At 35.7% G+C, this 20,764-nt stretch overlaps 3 protein-coding genes across 4 annotated transcripts in view; 2 read left to right on the forward strand and 1 right to left on the reverse strand.

Moving 5' to 3' along the window:
- Positions 1–20,764, forward strand: part of LOC117128145 — a 734,122-nt gene that overhangs the window by 625,069 nt on the left and 88,289 nt on the right. The gene's annotated exons all lie outside the window — the stretch shown is intronic.
- Positions 1,789–9,789, forward strand: LOC103840003 (protein yae1). Of its 2 annotated transcripts, XM_009116482.3 has the most exons (5): positions 1,795–7,797; positions 7,876–7,935; positions 8,755–8,876; positions 8,962–9,083; positions 9,149–9,789. In XM_009116482.3, exons 1-5 carry the CDS (start codon positions 7,782–7,784, stop codon positions 9,468–9,470), a joined length of 642 nt encoding a protein of 213 aa, XP_009114730.1. In that variant the 5' UTR covers positions 1,795–7,781; the 3' UTR covers positions 9,471–9,789. The 2 variants fall into 2 exon arrangements, with proteins under 2 accessions (XP_018510041.1, XP_009114730.1); XM_018654525.2 differs by having other exon boundaries at positions 1,789–7,935.
- On the reverse strand, positions 19,644–20,562 carry LOC103840095. Its single transcript, XM_033278427.1, has 2 exons — positions 20,170–20,562; positions 19,644–20,120 (listed from the first exon to the last, which is right to left on the reverse strand). The coding sequence occupies exons 1-2, from the start codon at positions 20,560–20,562 to the stop codon at positions 19,644–19,646; spliced, it is 870 nt and encodes a 289-aa protein (XP_033134318.1).

Raw genomic sequence — 20,764 nt, forward strand, 5'->3', positions numbered from 1 at the left:
AATTTTCTAAAATTTTTATTTTTTTATTATTCATTTAATTTAACTTTAAATTTTTACTAACAATATTTATTTTTTGTTTTTAAGGTTGTCCCTAAAAAAAAGGGACGGACGTTGGGGATTGGTTCTGTCAACGATGTTCCGAGAGCGACATCGTCTTATGGTCAGTGACGGGATGATGAAGTCTCTCAGCTGCGTAGAGAGTCCGAGGAGCTGCGTAGAGAGTCTACTGAGCTGCGTCACGAGTTGACCTCTACACAATCTGCGTTCACAGCTCGTGTGGGTGGACTCGAGGGCTTCTTGGACGTTGTAGCGGCCACAAATCCGAAATGGGAGACCTTGTTGAGGAACATGCGACAGCAAAATCCTATTCCAGGCGAGTCATCATCCGACACACATGTCGAGGCGGATGTAGCAAGGAGGAGTGATGAATTCTACAGGGCGATGAACGACTCTTAGTTCTTTTTTATTCGGTTATTGTATTATAAATTTAAAACTTATTTATATAGAAAATTTTTGGTTTTGATTTTTTAAGAATTTTAATTTTATTAAATAATTAAATAATTTTAATTATTTTTTAATTATATTTTTATATTCCTGTAAAATAATGAAACGAAGTAAATTCGTAGCTAACATTGCGACTTCTTTACGTGGAAGTTTAACGAGTGCTTTACGAGGAAAGCTTTACAAGGAAATAACGTGGAAAACTAAATGTGTTCTTTACGAGGAAACATTTCAAGTTATTTACGTGTACTTTACGAAGATTTACTTTCCAGTTATTTACGTGTGTTTTACGAGAAACTCATTTCGAGGTATTTACGACGAAACTTAGCGACGTCCTTACGTGGAAGCTTTACGTGGTCTTTACTGTGGGAACCGAAATTCGCACTGTCGATTTCCGTTTAAATAAGGAAACTAGGAAAACCCTAATTTCCCAGAGGACCCGGATATCTGCTAATACCACACGTCAAGCAATCAGAACACGAGAATAACAACAATAAAAATAAGAAATCGAAAAGAGAGCAAAGTAGATCTTATTCTGAATCTGCGTATGAGCGTTTACAACAAGGTATAAGCCTGGGCTCGAGAGCTGTCGGCGAGATTCCTAGTTCTAGCAACCCTAAGACGGCCAAACCTAATTGAGTCGCAGCTCGAAATAACAAAAACGGAAAATTGCCTAAACTGCTCTAAGTGCTAAGTTTGCTCTGAAAAAGTCTCTCCTCATGCCTCTCGCCTAGGACTCCTTATATACTCTCTCCAAGGTCGGTTTACGCTTTTACTCTTCTGCCTTTAAGCCGTCATAGCATAAAATGGAGATATTCCATTTTTTCCGATCTTCGTAATTATCCTCAAAATTTCGTGTTTATCCGCGGAAACTTGACATTTATCTTTCCTTGCGCGCCAAGCGTCAACCGTGCTGCGGTTTACGGGCTTTTGGTTAAGAAATCGTAGGATGAGCCTCGAATCGTGTTTTAGGTCCCTTTGGACCGTCTTCCGACTCGAAGCGTTTACAGCGATTTTTTTTGATAAAGAACGAACTTTCCGCGGTTTTAATCCGTAAAGTTTGATTGATGATTTAGAATAGCGGAAAACATGAACCGAGCTCGCTACGGTCTTCGGGAGGTAGCATCGAAGGTTTGACGAGAATGCATGGACTGGTGTCGTATCGACATTTCGGAAGAGCTCGGTCGCTATGGAACAGACGCTCGGTCGGTCGCTACGTAGCGACCGAGCGGAACGGACGCTCGGTCGCTACGTAGCGACTGAGCGGGACGGACGCTCGGTCGCTACGTAGCGACCGAGCGAGACGGACGCTCGGTCGCTACGTAGCGACCGAGCTTTGGCTCGGACTTGGTTGCTATGTAGCAACCGGATAGCGTGCATGTGCGGTAGTTTCGCAATGACCGAGCTTGAGTTGTCCACTTTGAGCTTTCAAGGATACTTCTTAGTAAAAACTTCGTATTGGTTATTTTTTACGAAATTTTTTTTTTTCTTTTACTATCTTTTCGGACATACGATTTTTGAGGGTTTTCGGGTGTTAATTCCATTATGACTGTTTTTGACCCCAACATTTACGACGAATCATTATTCTTTGTTTTTACGACGAAATCATTTCCTCGCTACGTTACGACGAATTAGCGAGGAAATATGCGTTACGACAAACATATAACGACGAAACGGGTTTTCTCGCTAATTCCTCGTAAACCTTCTTTTTCGACGAAATCACGGGGAAAACCGCCCTCGTAAATCTTTTGTTTTCTTGTAGTGTCACTTCCACAAAGTAAAATATTTAAAATTATTACAAACGGAGTTATCATAACATAGCAATTAAATTCATGTTAGATCAAATTTTAATTTAGCACATTGTCCTGAGTCTGTGATCATAACCTTTCATGAACATTGCCAAATAACCAAATATCTTAGCTCATTGTTCAATGTAGTTCAAAGGCCAGAAACGCAAACCTAAAAAGGTTTTGTGGTTTTTGCTCAACCTCCAATTTTTCATATCTAATTCTGATAAGACGAATGTTATTTACTTTTATGATTCAACATCTGTGGTCTTCTAAATATTATTTACTTTTAATTATAGATTGATGCTTAAAGTTATATCATATATATGTATGCAATAAATAATTCATAAACTATATGTAGTATTCAGACGTTTGTATCAGATTCACTATCAACTTAGTTTGATGTTTACATTTCTATGATTACTCATGAAGAGATGTTTATATTATTCTATATTACGTGTTTTATTATAAATTTTGCATGGCACCCATTATATCCCGTAGAATATGATATCACAATTCATGAAGAATCATATTATGTTTATATCATATATTTGTATTAATACAACGTTAATTAATCTGATATATCAAATCTCGAGTAATTTAATTTTTCAATTTGTCTCACCAGTGATATGGCAATGGGCCAATATAGTAGTGAAACATTGGCTTCAAAACAACAAAAATGCAGGCCCACCCATAAAATCAAAAACCATATGTTTAAGCTAAATTTATTATGCTAACTAAAGTTCCGTTCTATCAATCTGTAATTGTATATTCTAGTAACAAAATATAATAATAGATTATGAAAAGTATAATGAATTGCTGCTTTAGAAGACTGAATCTATAAGGGTTGGAAATGATAAAATATATATAGGTTAGCCTATAAATAAGAGGATTTAACATGAACTTGTCGATGAAGTTCGTTTTTAGATTATGAATGTCCTCAGAATTTTCTATATCAGGTGAGAAAGCATCAGATAATTAATTTTTTTGATAAAGACGTCTCTGATTATCGTTTTGAAGAATATATTTTGTATTCTAACCTTAAAATAATTATGAAGATGAAAGCTTAAATGTAAATTATACTTATTATAACCTTTGTGATTTAAAAAAAATGAATATTTAAATATATTCAACATCATATTTTACCTACTATAATCAAATTCTTTATTTGAATAAAAAGATTTCCTTAAGTTACTATTGATGTATTGCTATATTCAATGTTATAATACCGGTTTGAACCATGGACTATTATTCATATGATTACACACGTTGAACCAATACATAACCTAAGGCAATCACATAAGATTTGAAATCAGCCCCAAGAGATTTCACTATAGTTTTCTCTTATGCTTAAAGAAAATGATTTAAAATTAATAGAAAGGTTTTAAATGAGTATCAAAACTTTTCATGAAGAAACCCACTAATTTAATAAATGATGTGACTATATCCATCATGATTTGAAAGGCTGCACAATGTGCAAATAAATTATTTAATTAATGGGTTACATTATTTTTGCTTTAAAATTTTACTTGAAAAACTGGTGAGTTTAGTTTGATAGTCGTGCTTGCATTTATAGGAATTGATTATTAGATTTTATTATTAATATTAAACAATATATGCTTCCTAAATATTTTCGATATACTTTAGGAAGTTCTGAATATATTTCTGTAATCAAATAATTTAAATTTTTTGTAGAAATGATACACATAAATTATAGGAACCAATTTAAGAAACTATAATATTCTATTATTTCTTAACAGTGTCACAAAATTTTGGTGTCGTAAATATTCTTAAGCTATCATCATTACAAACCTAGGGACTAATAAACAACTACATCATCGGGTTTACTTGACTAATAAAGGCTATATTGACATACACATTTCAATCAAATAATAGAAGAGAAGTCATATATGCTCACGGTAACGTAACCCAAGATTGAATAAAAGATTTTTATCTAAACTTTTAACAACGATTATCAGTGCTAGAAATTTACCACCATTAACGGAATAGAGTGTCGTGATTTCAGTTTGAAATAGTTTATCCACTAGATTTTGTAGGCAATGAACACCTCGCATACTTGGGATTTTATGGTGAGTGGGTACATCCAAGTATATTCGGTGTTATGGTCAACAAGAACTAGGCAGTATTTATGGTTTTCAATCGAGGTTATAGGAGAGCTCCAGACATCAGAGAATATGATTTGAAAAGGACGAGATGAGGTTATAGAAGATCGTGAGAAATACAGTTTATGACTCTTATTAATAGGACAGTGGGTGCAAGACAAATGTTTCTGAGTAGAAGATGACAAAGGTAAGTGAAACTGAGAAATAATATAAATTAAAATAGAATAAGATGAATGTCCTAAGTGGGCATGCCATTGCGTACTGCTGGTTTTTTGTGAGGGTGAAGGGAAAAGAGAATGGATGGTGGATGGGGTCACTGACCACTTGAAGAGCTCGTTTTTAGCGTCCTTGGAGTAATTGTACCCCCGTGCCGAGATATTTCACCTGAAAATGAGCAGGGAAAATTTCCACAGACATTTGGTTAGAGTTACATAAATGATAAATGGTAACATATATATTAAGTTTTTATTGATTTTGGGAACACAGAGAATATTGGTTATATATAAAGGTCGAAGTTTTGAAGGTATTAAGGAAGAACCAGTGTGCGAGATCGCGAGACTAGACCCATCTCTTATGAGTACTTCATCGTTTCCAGAATATGGCTGATGGAGAGACATATTTGCGATATCACTTGTGATGTGGTTAGTTGCCTTGCTGTCCAATAACCAGTTGTTGGCCGTGAACTGAAGTGCCATAGCCACATTTTCTCTTGGCTGCGAAGGTGTAAATGGACAGCATACATCATAAACGTTGCGGTTTTTCTGAGCTTGAGTACACCTGCGGGCACTATGACCTTGAGTTCCACATAGTTGCCATCTCCCGAGGTATGGACAAGGCTGATATGTATCATGTTGATTGTTGTTTTGCTGCCAATTGTTGTTCTTGTTGTTGTTGTTTCGGTTTGTAAACTTCATGTTGTTGGGGTTGGAGCCGCGCTAGTTGTTGTTGGTGTTGGAACCTCGATGTGTGGCTATGTTTTCTGAGATAGGATGGATCGTTTGTTGTAGAGAGCGGATTATAGTTTTGCTTCATGGTTGAGCAGCCTCTCATGAATCTTTGTGAGAGAATGAGTTGTCTTTATTCTCAATTTGATCAGCCACATTTTTGTAGTCTTCAGGAATACCATCAATGACAAACTCCACTTGATCTTCAGTATTGTAAGGCTTACCAAAAATCGTGAGTTGGTCAAACCTTGTGATGAGTCCCTGCATATACACATCAAAAGTCTTATTTATCTTTTTCCAGTCTTTAACATGTTCTCTCAGTTGTTTGATGTGACCACATGTGGGTTAAGCATACATAGCCGCCAGTGTTTTCCAGATTCGGTACGCAGTTGTGGCTGGTGAGAGCAGTGGTTGGATGGTCGTTGAAATGGATCAAAGGAGAGCACTGAATACAAGTTTTTCTTGTTTGTTTCAATGTGAATATTCTTGATTCACTGCAGGTACAATATCAGTTGCTGAAGGAACTTCGAGAGAGTCATCTATGTAGCCGGTGAGATCATAGGCATCAAACAACACATGGACTTGTCTGCTCCACATCAAATTGTGTGTGCTAGTGAGTTTCGTCACATTAGTCATGTTGACGCTCAAAAATATTTTGTTAATGATGATGATGATGGTCTCTTTGGTTTATATAGGGGATGAAGCTATTTTGAGTGTTGTTTAGAGGAGGCAAAAAAAAAGAGTATGATTTTTAGGTATGGTGGCTCTGATATCATATAGGTTTAATGATTTGATTCATTAGAAGTGTAAAGTACAACTTTATATACAGATTTGTATGACTAGGATATTGAGAAACTCTAATTACAGTTAAACCTTTAAGCATATATTTCCTTGTATGTCTATATTAACCAAAAAAACACTTTTGGATAGTTGATTGTATAATATATAAATCTGAATAAGAATATATTCGAATATGAACTAAGAATATTTTTGAAAATTTTGAGGAATACAAAATCCTTATCTTTCGAGGTTAATTAATATTATGGTTGGGTATTTAAAACGGTTTAAAAAAAACTGTTTTTTTTTGCGGCAAACGGCTATTCTATTACTCAAACTTGAGGTGGTCTGAGAAGCCAGACCGGAATAGAACAACCAATAAAACATAAAGATCTATGAAAAGAACGTGCATTTCTAGCTAACGAATCTACAATTTCATTCTGCGTCCATGGAAGTACCTGATCTTGAAGTCCGAAAAACACAATCGAAGAGTTTGAATAATTTCTAGCTCAGTTGAGAAGTTGGGCCAAGCTTGTGGTTGTTCTATCATTGCAATCAGATCCTTGCAGTCCGTCCTAAACCTCTGACAGGTCGAGTGTTGTATCATACTCTCCATTACCCAATGTAGCGCTTCCAGTTCAGAGTGTAAAGTTGTCTCCCTACTCCTCAAGTTTCTTTGAAACAGGATTGATAAGACTGTTTACGGTCATCTTTGGGTTTACTGTTGGGGCCCGGGCACGGGTCGGTCTAGCTGGCGTCGAAGAGATCTAAGGATCCTCCCACACATTAATTCCATACCATGAATGCACTTTGCTTCTGATGTCCAGAAGTAATAGCTTCCTCGCGGCAATAATACTCGTCCATACATACGATGGGGTATCTGTTGTGCCAATTCGCATCGGCGAACTCAGACGGTAATATCTTTCCCGAAGAACTCTCGCCACTAGAGAATCCGGAAATTGAATAAGACGCCAAAGCTGTTTAGCCAGAAGAGCTAGATTAAATTCATGGATCATATGAAAACCAATTCCTCCCTCCTCTCTACACATTTTTCCCCATTTTGCCCAATGAATTCCTTTTTTCGGAGGATTCGAACTCCACCAAAATTGTGCAATGGCACTTGCCAGATTTTCACATATCTCCAAAAGAAGTAAAAAGCTAGACATGACATAGGTCGGAAGAGCTAACAATATTGATTTAATCAAAACCTCTTTTCCTCCCTTATTATGATAACATAACAAACAACATCCCTAGATCAATGATTTATTCCCCTTTTTTTTATATATAACAAATTTTAGATGAAATTTATTTATTATGTATCCATATCATTTTTTTAAGGCAACATCTGTATCGAAATCTATATTTTTCATTCTGAATTGAAAAGTTTGGATGTTGAGATTGATTTTTACCTAATTGAAAATGGTAGAGAATTAAATTATAAGCCCACAGTTTTTAAATCCAAATTAATTTAGCTGAAAACAAAACTACTGGGTTTGAGCCTCATAGTCATCATAAGACATAGGCAACTGGGTTGGGTGAAGGGTAGAAAAAAGTAAAGTGAAAAAGTCCTAAAATCTCTAAACTAGTAGTGGCCGTCGAAGTCTCTCCGTTCTCTGACGTCTTTTGGGTCAAACTTCGCTGTAGAACGGATGGAGCCGTCTGAAGGTTGTGATAAAAAATAATAATTACCTTTTTTATGATTTTGAATAAAAGCTATGTGTTTTGTTTGTTACGATTACACAGATGACAAGTCTAATTTCGCCAAAGAGCTTTACGGAGAAGGTTTGCAGCTTTCGAAACCTGGTGAGAATCTTACCTTCACATATATGTTATATGCAATTGAAGTAGCTTGAGGTCTTGTCTCTTGCCTGTACCTGACAATGCTTTTTTTTTTGTGATCCTATGGCTAAAATATATGTTGTCATAGTTTAGTAAGATTTCAGTGTGGCCTCACTGAGAAACTGGATGATTCATATCCTCATGTTTGTTTTGATTTTGACGTGATCCTGTCACACACTTGATGAAGTCGGTGTCTTCTCAGTTCCTGCCATCTGTTCTAGTTTACACATGCACTTTTTGTTTGCTAATAATGTTCTCCTTGCAACCTATGCTCAGTTATAGGTATTGTTAATTATACTGATCACATTAGATTTTGTTTGCCAATGTTGTTCCTGCCATCCGGGTCTACGGATGAAGATGCTTTTGTGTTCCGAAAACTTCAAAATCATAGTGTGAACAATACATGGATATATTACAGTATTGTTGTGCTAGATATGCTCAGATGATCATAGAATTGCTAAAAGCAGCCTGTAAATGATCAGTTTATCTTCTTATATCAAACATGTGCTGCAGTTTCACATAGGTGATGGTACTAAGTTGACGCCAAGGCATTTATGTTCAGTTTGAAACCCTATTGATTAATGAATTCTTTGTAGAGTTTTTTTCACTCTCACGGTATACAATAAAGTGTGTCATGTTTCTGAAACCCATCTGCTCATGAATTCTTTGTTGTCTTGCTGTGTTCTTAGCTGGATCCTCTTTTTTTGGATTCTTTTGTGAGCTAAGTAAATTTCATGATATGATTAGAGCAGGCAGGCATTAACTTAATGTCCGTTCGTTTAGGTAATGACGATCACAATCTTGAGGGTTTAGACGGATCCTTCTTTGGAAGTTCAAATGATGAACCAAGTGAAGCTTACTCAATGAACAAGGAGGCGGAGAAGATATGTGAGAAATTTCACACGGTAATATTTTCTCTAAATTGAATTTGTTTTTGCCTTTATTTACTAAAGAAATGTGATTTGATTTTTTGCTGATTCGATGTCATAGGTTGGATACCGTGATGGGATTAGTGCTGGGCAAGAAGCTAAAGCGCAGGAAGGTTATAACGTTGGATACATGGAATCAGTCCTTGCTGGCTACAAGTTTGGTATTGTTAGAGGTGTTTCCAGGTAATTAATAGATTAGCTTTTATCCCAGCTATGAAGCATATCTAATACTTATTCTGTTTTTGAAGTGCGATAGCTTTCCTCCCAGATGAGCTCAGAGAAAAGCTGATCGATGAACAAGAAAATAAAGACAAGTTTCATAAATTACACGATTCTGTGCATGCTCTCTCAACTGAAGCTGCAATGAAAGTGTTTTATGGCACTCTGACTACAAAGCAGGTGGATGACAAGAGTGGAGAAGAAGGGTCTGACTCTAGTCTTGCTTCTGTTACTTCCACAACTGACTTGGCAAGCTATGTAAGTGAGCTAAGCTCTCTTCTTGACAAATCTCCTAAGATTGAAGTTAGATTGGACACATATACCAAGAGAAGCATGGAGAAGAAGGCTTGACTTTTTGGTCCTGGTTCTGGTGCTGCAACCGACTTGGCGAGCTATGTTATGGAGCTATGCTCTCTTCCTGACAAATAGGAAGCTTGCAATGCAAGATGGTGAGAATATAACTTCATTGGTAGTTTGGATCGTCCCAATATTTAATGAACAAGAGTATACCAGTAAACAATAATATTATCCTTTTACGCATAGCATTCTTTCGGAAGAAATACTTTTTGTTTTTCTGTCATCATCGGAAGAAACACTTTCCCGGAAGAAATATTGTATTGCTATTGTGAAATCTTTACCAACAACTGAACATGTCGTTTTGAAAATCAAATAGATGCCCATCTTGTCCTAGTTATTTGTTCACCAAATAGAACCTTCCGATCCTCCTCAGTTGTAACCTCTTGTTGCAATAATCTGCATTCAGAGTCAAAGCATCTAAAGTCAATGAGGTCTCAGTACACAACTGTTTCACCAATATAATCCAGAGGATTATTTTGTACAAAAAAATCAGTAAAGAAGTGCTCAGCTTCCTGCTTTATCGATCTGCCTGAGAGGACACCGTTGAACCATCATGAGTGTGTTTTCTCGACTAGTATTATGTGTATCTAGAATCTTAACAACATAGTGGAAAGTCTTATCATCCTCATCATGAGTGTGTATCATGTAACAGCGGAAACCTTAAAACTATTATATCAATTTAGAGTTATATTTTTTATCTATTGATTAAGTTGTCTTTTAAGTTTGAAATGGTCCAACAAAATAATATAAAAATATTTGGAACATCATAAATATAGTTATTATAATTCGGTTACTATTTTGGCCATCCGATTATATTGATTTGGGTTAACACTTAAACCAACCGAAATCCCTTATATATTAATTGAGAAAGAGTTCAACATTTTTTTGTAGTCACGTGTCACCATGAGAATGAAATTCATAATTAATTTTTAGAAAAATAGGTTGATCCATCTTAACATATGTTATACTTTTTAGTAAACTAACTATTAAATTGATTATTAGTGTACAAAAATATATTCTCGCAATTTCCTTAAATAAAAGCTACGGAATTACCTAATATGATTAACGTATATATGACAATTAATTATTATGAATAATAAATATTTGATAACAATTTTTGTATCTTACCTCTTTTAAAAAAAGTTTATATTATTAAAAGATATTTTCTTATATGTTATATTTTGAATTTTTTAAACGACTATAAATTACTAAAAATGTTAAATGTCTCACACTAAAATTTTGTGATCAATGGCTTAAATTTTTTTGTAATACAAATGATCATAAAATCGTATGAATATGAAGTCTCATTTAATAGACATTCATATTATGTATCAGTATAGTTTAAAATTAAACTATCTAACATATAACATCTAAAAATACATAAATATGTTAATTTCTAAATTTGTATTGAAAAAGTTTTGAAACCTTAAAATTTTAATTTTGAAATTTTTCATTGAAAAAAATCGCACATTAGAAATTTTGTGTTTATTATATGAGTATAAATTCTCAATAATAAATATTTATATTAAAATATACTATATATATATATATATATATATATGTCTATGTCATTGAAATTTAGTTATATACCATATAAAATAAATATAATGATTGTTTTGATTTATTTACCAAAAAATATATCATAAATAAATGAGAGGTATTGTTTTGATTTATGTGATTACTCTAATTTAATTATATACAAGATACTTAAATGATCACAAATAAATAATAATGTATAAAAATTATTTTTATATATAACATTCATCCCGCGCAATTGCGCGGATCTTAACCTAGTTTACCATTTATTGTATTAACTCTTATATTCTTATGTAAGTCATTCAAATTTTTGCTATGTTTTGTATGATCATGTCTGAGTTGTATTCTTGTTAGATTTAATGGGTTTTTAGAGTATTGATGAACTTGTGATATATAGAATTGTTATGCTAATCATATTTCATCCTTCACCAGGATTAATCTTATTGCTTATTTGGAGTAATTGACTAGAAATCTGATCTTAGGATATTTGAGAAACATGAGAATGAAATCAACACTTGAACTGAATCTTGTTGTTCTAAGTTGTTAATCACAACGAAAATTGGTCTAGGATGCACTTAATGTATTTTGAATAGCAATGAGAGTTGGACATCGATGATTTAGACATCTGATAGTAATCGCAATGAGAATTGAATGGCTTACTTATGAATTCGAGTTCTAGGATTAATCTTAATAAAACCGTTAGCAACTATTTATTTGAGTTATGATTTACCTGTTTGATATTCCTGGATCTAACGATTTTCCCATCTATTTAAAAAACCAATTTATTTGATTTGTTTTGATTTATTGCTTTCATATTATTTTTGCCTAACTTAACCTATAAACTTACAATTTATTGTGTAATCCACACTCCATGTAGATTTGATCCATAAATACTGCAATCGATCTTTTATTTGAGAGAGTTGCTCTTAGAGTAATTTGAGCATTATCATCTTCTCCTAGTGGACATCGTCGGCAAAAGACTATAAAAACGAAGGAAGATATGAAGAAGAGAAGTGTATGACCCTTGAATTTATAGCCGAGATTACATATATATCGAGGAGATTATGCCAAAGGATAAATCGAATCTATGAGAATAATATTATGTGGATATCATGGGTGAATCACAATTATCCCCGCGAAAAAGGAAGATTTGGAAGTTCAAAAAAGATTTTATCCTTACTCCGTTACAAGCAACGAACGAGCCCATTAAGGACTGGGAGACAACTATTGGACCCAAAATCTTACAAAGCTCGTTAAAGCAAAGACATGGACAACGTTTTGCGCAAATCACATATGATTGGAGCTCGAAGAAAACAAAGTCGACAATAACCTTAAGATGACGACTTCAAGGTAGATCCAAACGAAGGTAGATCTTTGGTGATTAATCTTGAACTCGACTAGGACCAGAAGCCAAGTTTGCAGGATTGCAGAAACAAGTAACACCAAATGGGATATTCGCCAAACAAACTCTAAGATTTGTGGCAACCACCAAGTCTCTAAGATTTCTGGGATCGCAACGTTAGGAAGAAGAGGAAATATCAAAAGCTATAAACAAGATGATGGATTATAAAAGGGATACGAGAGCAAGGAGACGAGACACACTAGAACACTCCTTGACCTATTGACCTCGAGCTCTTCACTTACCCATTTGAATCTTTTCCTTACTTTGATTCCTAGTCTAAGTCTTGTTTAGACTACCATTTTCATACCTTGTACACCATTCAACATCAATATATATAAAGTCTATTTTCGTCAACTTGAGTCTGATTACATCGTTTTATTCTGAGGATATTGTTGCCACAAAATTCTTCTTCCCTAATCTATTACAAACATTACCAAATACCTACTGTAGGTTTTAGGATCCACACGCATGATATAACTCATTAACCACTTTGCGCTAGTTTGGAAATCCAGTAACCGCCAAATCACTGTTTCCGCTCATTCTCTTGGGATATTAGTACACATTTTGGCCTGCTAACCTTTCCGCCAAAAATGCATATCAGTATGTCCATTCTCTGAACTAACTAATCTCAGATGACAAAACCAACCATCTTGAATCCGACCCAGGCCCGGGCTTGAGCAGATACCTAAGAAACATTTGCATGGGGCCTACAAATTGTATAAGTTTTTTGGGTTTGCATTTTCTGTTTTTATTGTTAGCATATGAAAGGAAAATTAAGTTTTAGGACGTGTTTTGAACATATAACATGATAAATGTTTAATTTTTTTTTCATTCTCTTATATAAAATGAAATAGAAAGATAATTTTCAGAATTGATACTTTTATAAATTTTAAGGATATTGTAATTCTTAAATGTAAATTAGAATTTTAATAATTAAAATTTTTAATTTATTAGATAGGGCCTATATTTTTGGTTTCGTATTGGACCCGAAATATCTCAAGACCGGCACTGATCCGACCAGCATGTTCTAAACTGACAAGCCCAACTGCTATGTCTGAATCCACAAATACTTGTCTGAATCTGACAATATTTGTATTAATCTGACCATCACTGTCAGGTCAACAAGCTCAACCTTCCTAACTGAATCGGATCATTCTCCAGCTGTCTGGTCCGAGAATGACCACACTTGTCTGAATCCCATAATTGTTGTCCGAAAATTCCACATTATCTGAATAACTTTCCAAACTCTTATGAAATTCACAAACTGATCTGAGTGTAAAACCAACTGGCCGAGCTTATCTAGCTCCAAGCAGTACATTCTTACTCAGAATCATTTTTCATCTAGTGCATCCAAACTTGGTCAAATCTTCTCATTATCGTCCAACACTGACTGGGTTGTTCGAACTGTCAAAGCCAAACCGTCTTTAGACTGTTCACTACAGAGCGTGCACGCTTCGCTCTAATGAAATTTGAGGGTTGACCTTGGAAAGTAGCACTAGTGGCATCAACTATGAGGACTTGACAACAACAAAAGTGTTCGAGTTATGGTGTTCTGAATCGGTAGATCCACGGTTTGCTTAGACGTGTACTTTTTTGTCGATTTTTATTTTGTATGTTGCATAGTTTTATCTTGATTTTATTATAGCCGAGTCTTTTTGTACATTTTGGTTTATGTTGTAAACTATAACGTAAGGATGATATATATTTTGTATTTTATAACAAAAGAAAGAGAGAGTGATTGAACGAGAAGTGAGAGAAGAGGAGTGAGTGTGTTTTTGTATTGGAAATAATACAAGAGAGATGATAATTATTAAACTTGATTCATCCTTCTCTTTGTTACAATGATCGACATATTTATAGGGAAGTAAGTCGGTAACATTAACTAACTTTGAAAGGAAGAAGACAAAACATAGGATAAACATTATCCTAATAGATAATTATAAACCAAGATATTTTTGCCAAAATATCTTATAACACTCCCCTTTAATTATTTATTTTGTATTACGTAGTGCCTCGTTTGGTCATGGAAAAATCTATTGGGACAAAAACCATGACAAGGGAAAAAGAGTACACTGTCGTAATCTTCTCCTGAGAGTAGTGAACCTAACTTCCTCGTTACAAGTCACGCAAATGCCGCATTCCAATACTGTAGACGTGTTTTCGGAATGTTGTAGTCGGAAGATGATAAAAACCTCCCAAGGAATACACTCTGAAATTGGTAAGGGATAAGCCTTGCACCGAATGAGCCCGAAAGCAACAAACGATCAAGGGATGTGGATCGAAAGGTGACACAAGAGAGGCGGAAAGTCTCTTGATACTACCCTATAATGATCGCCTCTAGATATGACACACTAGATTAGACCAAGTTAGACTGAAGGATATTACACACCAACAATCATAAAAGTTTTGACCAATGGATATGACACACCATGATCGAAAACAAGTTTGAGAATCACTCTCAAGGTTCCAAAAATAATCACTCAAAGCTTATTTTATTTCAATGGAGATTACAACTTATTTATAAGAGACTAAACTTGATCACAAAGCTAGATAGTTATTACATTGGAAATGATAAAACTAGTGCATGGAGGAGAGAGAGTGTTTTTGAAACAAGCATTCTTTGCATGTAGGAGAGAGAAGCTTTCCATGCAATTAACCACCTAATTTTCGTCACTCTCTTTGGCCAGCAAAGAAACCATTTGATTTAGAATCTTCTTGGGCTTGTAACTTGATAAAAATGGGCTGGACATGTTAGCTAATATCTTGGGTCAATTTCTGAATGTCTTCCATGTCCATAGCCTCACATATGAGCCCAATATCACATCATACTCCTCCTCTTCAAAAAGATTTGTCCTCAAATCTTGCTCTCCGAAGAAAGAAAAACTTGAATACACACTTCCCAAAAGATCCAGCAGATTTGTAGAACATAAATAACAAAACTTTTTTTTTTTTCTTTTTTTTTTTTTAGAAGATGGATAGATGAGAATGGTGAATAACAGAAGTGAATACCGCTTTCAGAGTGGCTCTGATACCAAATGATAAAAACCTCCCAAGGAATACACTCTGAAATTGGTAAGGGATAAGCCTTGCACCGAATGAGCCCGAAAGCAACAAACGATCAAGGGATGTGGATCGAAAGGTGACACAAGAGAGGCGGAAAGTCTCTTGATACTACCCTATAATGATCGCCTCTAGATATGACACACTAGATTAGACCAAGTTAGACTGAAGGATATTACACACCAACAATCATAAAAGTTTTGACCAATGGATATGACACACCATGATCGAAAACAAGTTTGAGAATCACTCTCAAGGTTCCAAAAATAATCACTCAAAGCTTATTTTATTTCAATGGAGATTACAACTTATTTATAAGAGACTAAACTTGATCACAAAGCTAGATAGTTATTACATTGGAAATGATAAAACTAGTGCATGGAGGAGAGAGAGTGTTTTTGAAACAAGCATTCTTTGCATGTAGGAGAGAGAAGCTTTCCATGCAATTAACCACCTAATTTTCGTCACTCTCTTTGGCCAGCAAAGAAACCATTTGATTTAGAATCTTCTTGGGCTTGTAACTTGATAAAAATGGGCTGGACATGTTAGCTAATATCTTGGGTCAATTTCTGAATGTCTTCCATGTCCATAGCCTCACATATGAGCCCAATATCACATCAGAAGAGCTTTTGTAAACAAGTCAGCTGGATTGTCGCATGACCGTACATACTCGATGTCCACTTCTTTATTTTTCTCGAGCTCTCGTATGTATGAGAAAAATCTTGGAGGGATGTGCTTTGTTCTGTCGCTCTTGATATAACCTTCTTTAAGTTGAGCAACGCAAGCCGAATTGTCTTCAAATATTTTTGTTGGCTTTTTCTCGTTGACTATTCCGCTTGATTCTTGTATGTGGTGACTCATTGACCGAAGCCACACACATTCTCGACATGCTTCGTGAAGCGCGATAGTTTCTGCGTGATTCGAAGATGTCGCAACCATAGTTTGTTTTTGGGACCGCCAAGAGATCGCAGTTCCACCAATTGTAAAAACATAGCCGGTTTGCGATCGAGCCTTATGAGGATCTGATAAGTATCCCGCATCTGCAAAACCAACCATACCAAACTCGGGTTTTCTAAAATACATTAACCCTAAATCAACTGTACCTTAAAGGTAACGGAATAAATGTTTTATTCCGTCCCAATGCCTGCGAGTAGGAGCAGAACTATATCTCGCAAGTATATTAGTAGCAAAAGCTATATCTGGTCTGGTACAGTTTGCAAGATATAACAGCCCACCGATAGCACTCATATAAGGTATTTCTGGACCTAATATCTTCTCGCTATCTTCGCAGGGCCGAAAAGGATCACTCTCAACATTGAGAGTTCTACCAATCATTGGAGTACTCAAAGAAGTCGCTTTGTCCATACGAAAGCGTTTCAATAACCTTTTGTATTGTTTGATTGATGCACAAATATTCCTTCTCGGAGATGCTCTATTTGGAGCCCAAGATAAAACTTTGTCTTGCCGAGATCTTTCATTTCGAACTCCTCTTTCTTATGAGTTCGAGCATCATCAACCTCTTTTTGAGTTCCAATTATGTTCAGGTCATCTACATATACAGCAATGATCACAAAGCCAGATGACGATTTTTTTATAAAAACGCATGGACATATCACATTATTAACATATCCTTTACTCAAAAGATATTCACTTAAGCGATTGTACCACATGCGTCCGGATTGCTTTAATCCGTAAAGTGATCGCTGTAACTTGACCGAACAAATCTCTCTGGATTTTTCTTTCAATGCCCCAGGCATTTTCAATCCCTCAGGGAGTTTCATATATATATCGTTATCCAATGATCCATACAAATATGCAGTCACAACGTCCATGAGATGCATTTCAAGATTTTTAGACGCCGTTAGGCTCATCAAAAATCTAAACGTAATTGCATCCATTACCGGAGAATATGTTTCCTCGAAATCAATTCCCGGTCTCTGAGAAAAACCTTGGGCAACTAATCGGGCTTTATATCGTGTTACTTCATTTTTCTCATTTACTTTTCTCACGAATACCCACTTATACCCAACATGAATTATATTATCAGGCGTTATGACTATAGGTCCAAAGACATTTCTTTTATTCAGGGAGAGTAATTCAATTTGAATGGCCTTCTTCCACTCCTCCCAATCATGTCTTTTTTGACATTCTAAAATGGACCTTGGATCGGGATCATCATTTTCATGATCGATCTCTTTGAACACAGAAAAGGAGAACATTCCATCAACATCTTTTATCTTATTTCTGATCCATATCTTTTCATCTCGGGCGTAGTTGATGGAAATCTCATACTTTTCTGTTCCCTTCTCGTCATCTGGGTCATCTTTATCTATGCCTTCTTTCAGACATCTTTTAACATCAGGTTCTTCTTGAACCTTACTATTTTGTTCATCCAATTTCTTTTTTCTTTCGGGGATTTTTATCTTTAGAACCCGCTGGCCTCCCCCTCTTTAACTGAACCCGAGGTTCATTCATTCTGTTACCATCAGTTTGTTCTTTAGGAACATCAACTCTTGATGGAACATTTTCAGCGGATATACATGACTTCGTCACCCTTCTCGTATCTGTGAACGCATCTTGTAACTGGTTTGCCAAATTATGCAAATGCACAATTTTCTGAACTTCCAGTTCTCTTTGATTCGTAGGAGGATCAAGGTGTAACAACGACGGTGTACACCATGTAATCTCTTGAGGACTTTTACCAATTCCTCCCCCTAATGCTGGAAATTCATCCTCATTAAAATGGCAATCGGCAAACCTTGCCGTAAACATATCACCAGTTACTGGTTCCAGATATCTTATTATCATTGGTGACGTATAACCCACATATATTCCCAATCTCCTTTGTGGGCCCATTTTTGTTCTTTGTGGCGGTGCTATCGGAACATAGACTGCACACCCAAAGACACGGAGATGGGATACATCTGGCTCTTGCCCAGATGCCAATTGTAAAGGGGAGTACTTATGATATGCACTCGGTCTTAGCCGAACCAGTGCAGTCGCATGCAATATAGCATGACCCCATACAGAAATTGGGAGCTTTGTTCTCAAGAGTAACGGTCTTGCAATCAACTGCAACCGTTTTATTAATGACTCGGCCATGCCATTTTGTGTATGCACATGGAGAACTGGATGCTCCACATCAATCCCCATTGACATACAATAATCATCAAAGGCTTGCGATGTAAACTCACCAGCATTATCAAGCCTTACTTTCTTAATGGCATACTCTGAGAACTGCGTTCTCAGCTTTATTATCTGGGCAATGAACTTTGCGAAAGCCGTATTTCGTGTCGTCAAAAGAGACACACTTGACCATCTACTAGATGCGTCAATCAATACCATGAAATACTTAAACGGCCCGCATGGTGGGTGGATCAGCCCACATATATCACCATGTATTCTTTCTAAAAACATTGGTGATTCATTGCCTACTTTTGTTGGTGATGGCCGAGTTATAAGCTTTCTTTGAGAACATGCATTACAAGTAAACTCGCCCGTTTGCAAAAATTTTCCGTTTTTCAACGGATGGCCATTCAAATTTTGCACTATCTTTCTCATCATGACCGAACCAGGATGTCCTTGCCTTTCATGCCATATTTTAAATGTATCAGTAAACTTATGTTTACCAAAACATAGGATTCAGTCATGGTTATTTTCGTACAATATATTCCAGAGGATAACATTCTTAACTCTTCCAATATATGTTTCCTCTCAGACTTAATGCAAAGAAATTCAATGATATCTTTACTCATAGTCTCAATATGATATCCATTTCTTCGAATATCCTTAAAACTTAACAAGTTTCTATGAGACTTGGGGGAATACAAAGCATCACTTATTTCAAATATTGTTCCCCCTGGCATTGCAAATTTCGCTCTTCCAGAGCCCATAATAATCTTTGCATTACCAGATATTGTACTTACGCTTCCAGCGTAATCTCTTATTTTGAGACTGGAGAAATATTTCTTATCTTTGATTATCGTGTGCGTTGACGCACTATCTGCCAAACACAAATCTCCATCAATAGTCTCAAAGTTTGGCATTCTTTCTGAATTTAAAATATTCATAAAACATATATTATTAAATATTAAAGAAACATAACATATATCTTACAACAAAAGATATAGATACTATTATACAGTCTATTTATATCACATCGATTTATATCACTCATCGATACTCTCTGGCTCAACCAGAAAGTCTGATACGTCGAGATGAGTATCATCGTTTAAACCATGAAAGGATGGCCCAGGTTCATCAGAGATGAAATTAGTTTCACCTCTTCCTTTCTCTTTTCCCTTTTGGGATTCTCTATACAGATCGGCTAAATGTTTTGGTGTACGACTGGTACGTACCCAATGACCTTTCATGCCGCATCTGTAGCAAACCTTTCCCGTTTGCCTTTTATCATCCTGGCCCTTTTCATTCTTTTCATTTTTGTGGAAGTCTTTATTATTTCTTTCATCATAGGAACGAAATCTTCTTCCTCGTCCTCTTCCACGACCATGATAACGGTTTCCACCTCGTCCACGACCTCGTCCTCTTCTATTATCATAACTGGATGATGCAACATTCGCTTCAGGGAATGGAGCAGATCCAGTGGGACGAGCTTGATGGTTTAAAGTCACGAGTTGATTATTCCGCTACAAGGAGGACTTGCATCAACTCCGAGTAACGGGTATATCCACTCACTCGGTATTGTTGCTGCAGGATTACATTTTCAGGATGAAACGTGGAGAGAGTTTTCTCGATCATATCATAATCACTTATTTTCTCTCCACATAACATCATCCTCGAAGTAATTCCGAACATCGCGGAATTAAACTCACTAACACTTTTGTAATCCTGGAACCGGAGATGGATCCACTCGTGTTTAGCTTTCGGTAAGATCACATATTTCTGGTGATCAAACCTCTCTTTTAAAGATTTCCAGATGTCACAAGGATCCTCTTTCGTAATATATTCATCCTTTAAACCATCATGGATGTGGTGTCCTAAAAATATCATGGCTTTAGCCTTTTTCTCATCCGACACCGTTTTTGAACTATCGATGGTTTCCAAAAGCATGTTTCCTCTCAGGTGCATTTTTGCACCCACTGCCCAGGTCATATAATTATTTCCCGTAATATTCAGGGCATTAATTTCGAGCTTTGTCAAATTTGACATGATAACTGTATTCATAGAATAATATATATATAAATATAGTAAAGACGGGAATTTAAATGCATAATTAAATGCAAAAATTAAAAGCATAAATAAAAGCATAAACTTAAATTGCAGAAATTTA

The sequence above is a fragment of the Brassica rapa genome, chromosome A09 (assembly GCF_000309985.2).
Source record: "Brassica rapa cultivar Chiifu-401-42 chromosome A09, CAAS_Brap_v3.01, whole genome shotgun sequence".
Classification (NCBI taxonomy): domain Eukaryota; kingdom Viridiplantae; phylum Streptophyta; class Magnoliopsida; order Brassicales; family Brassicaceae; genus Brassica; species Brassica rapa.

Bases quoted from the DNA above. Each gene is read 5' to 3' on its own strand.
- LOC103840003 (XM_018654525.2), top strand. From the start codon at position 7,848: ATGTGTTTTGTTTGTTACGATTACACAGATGACAAGTCTAATTTCGCC. The intron at 7,936-8,754 runs GTGAGAATCTTA...CCGTTCGTTTAG, and splicing joins TTTGCAGCTTTCGAAACCTG to GTAATGACGATCACAATCTT. The intron at 9,084-9,148 runs GTAATTAATAGA...CTGTTTTTGAAG, and splicing joins ATTGTTAGAGGTGTTTCCAG to TGCGATAGCTTTCCTCCCAG.
- LOC103840095 (XM_033278427.1), bottom strand. From the start codon at position 20,562: ATGCACCTGAGAGGAAACATGCTTTTGGAAACCATCGATAGTTCAAAA. The intron at 20,121-20,169 runs GTGAGTGGATAT...TCCTCCTTGTAG, and splicing joins TCCTGCAGCAACAATACCGA to CGGAATAATCAACTCGTGAC.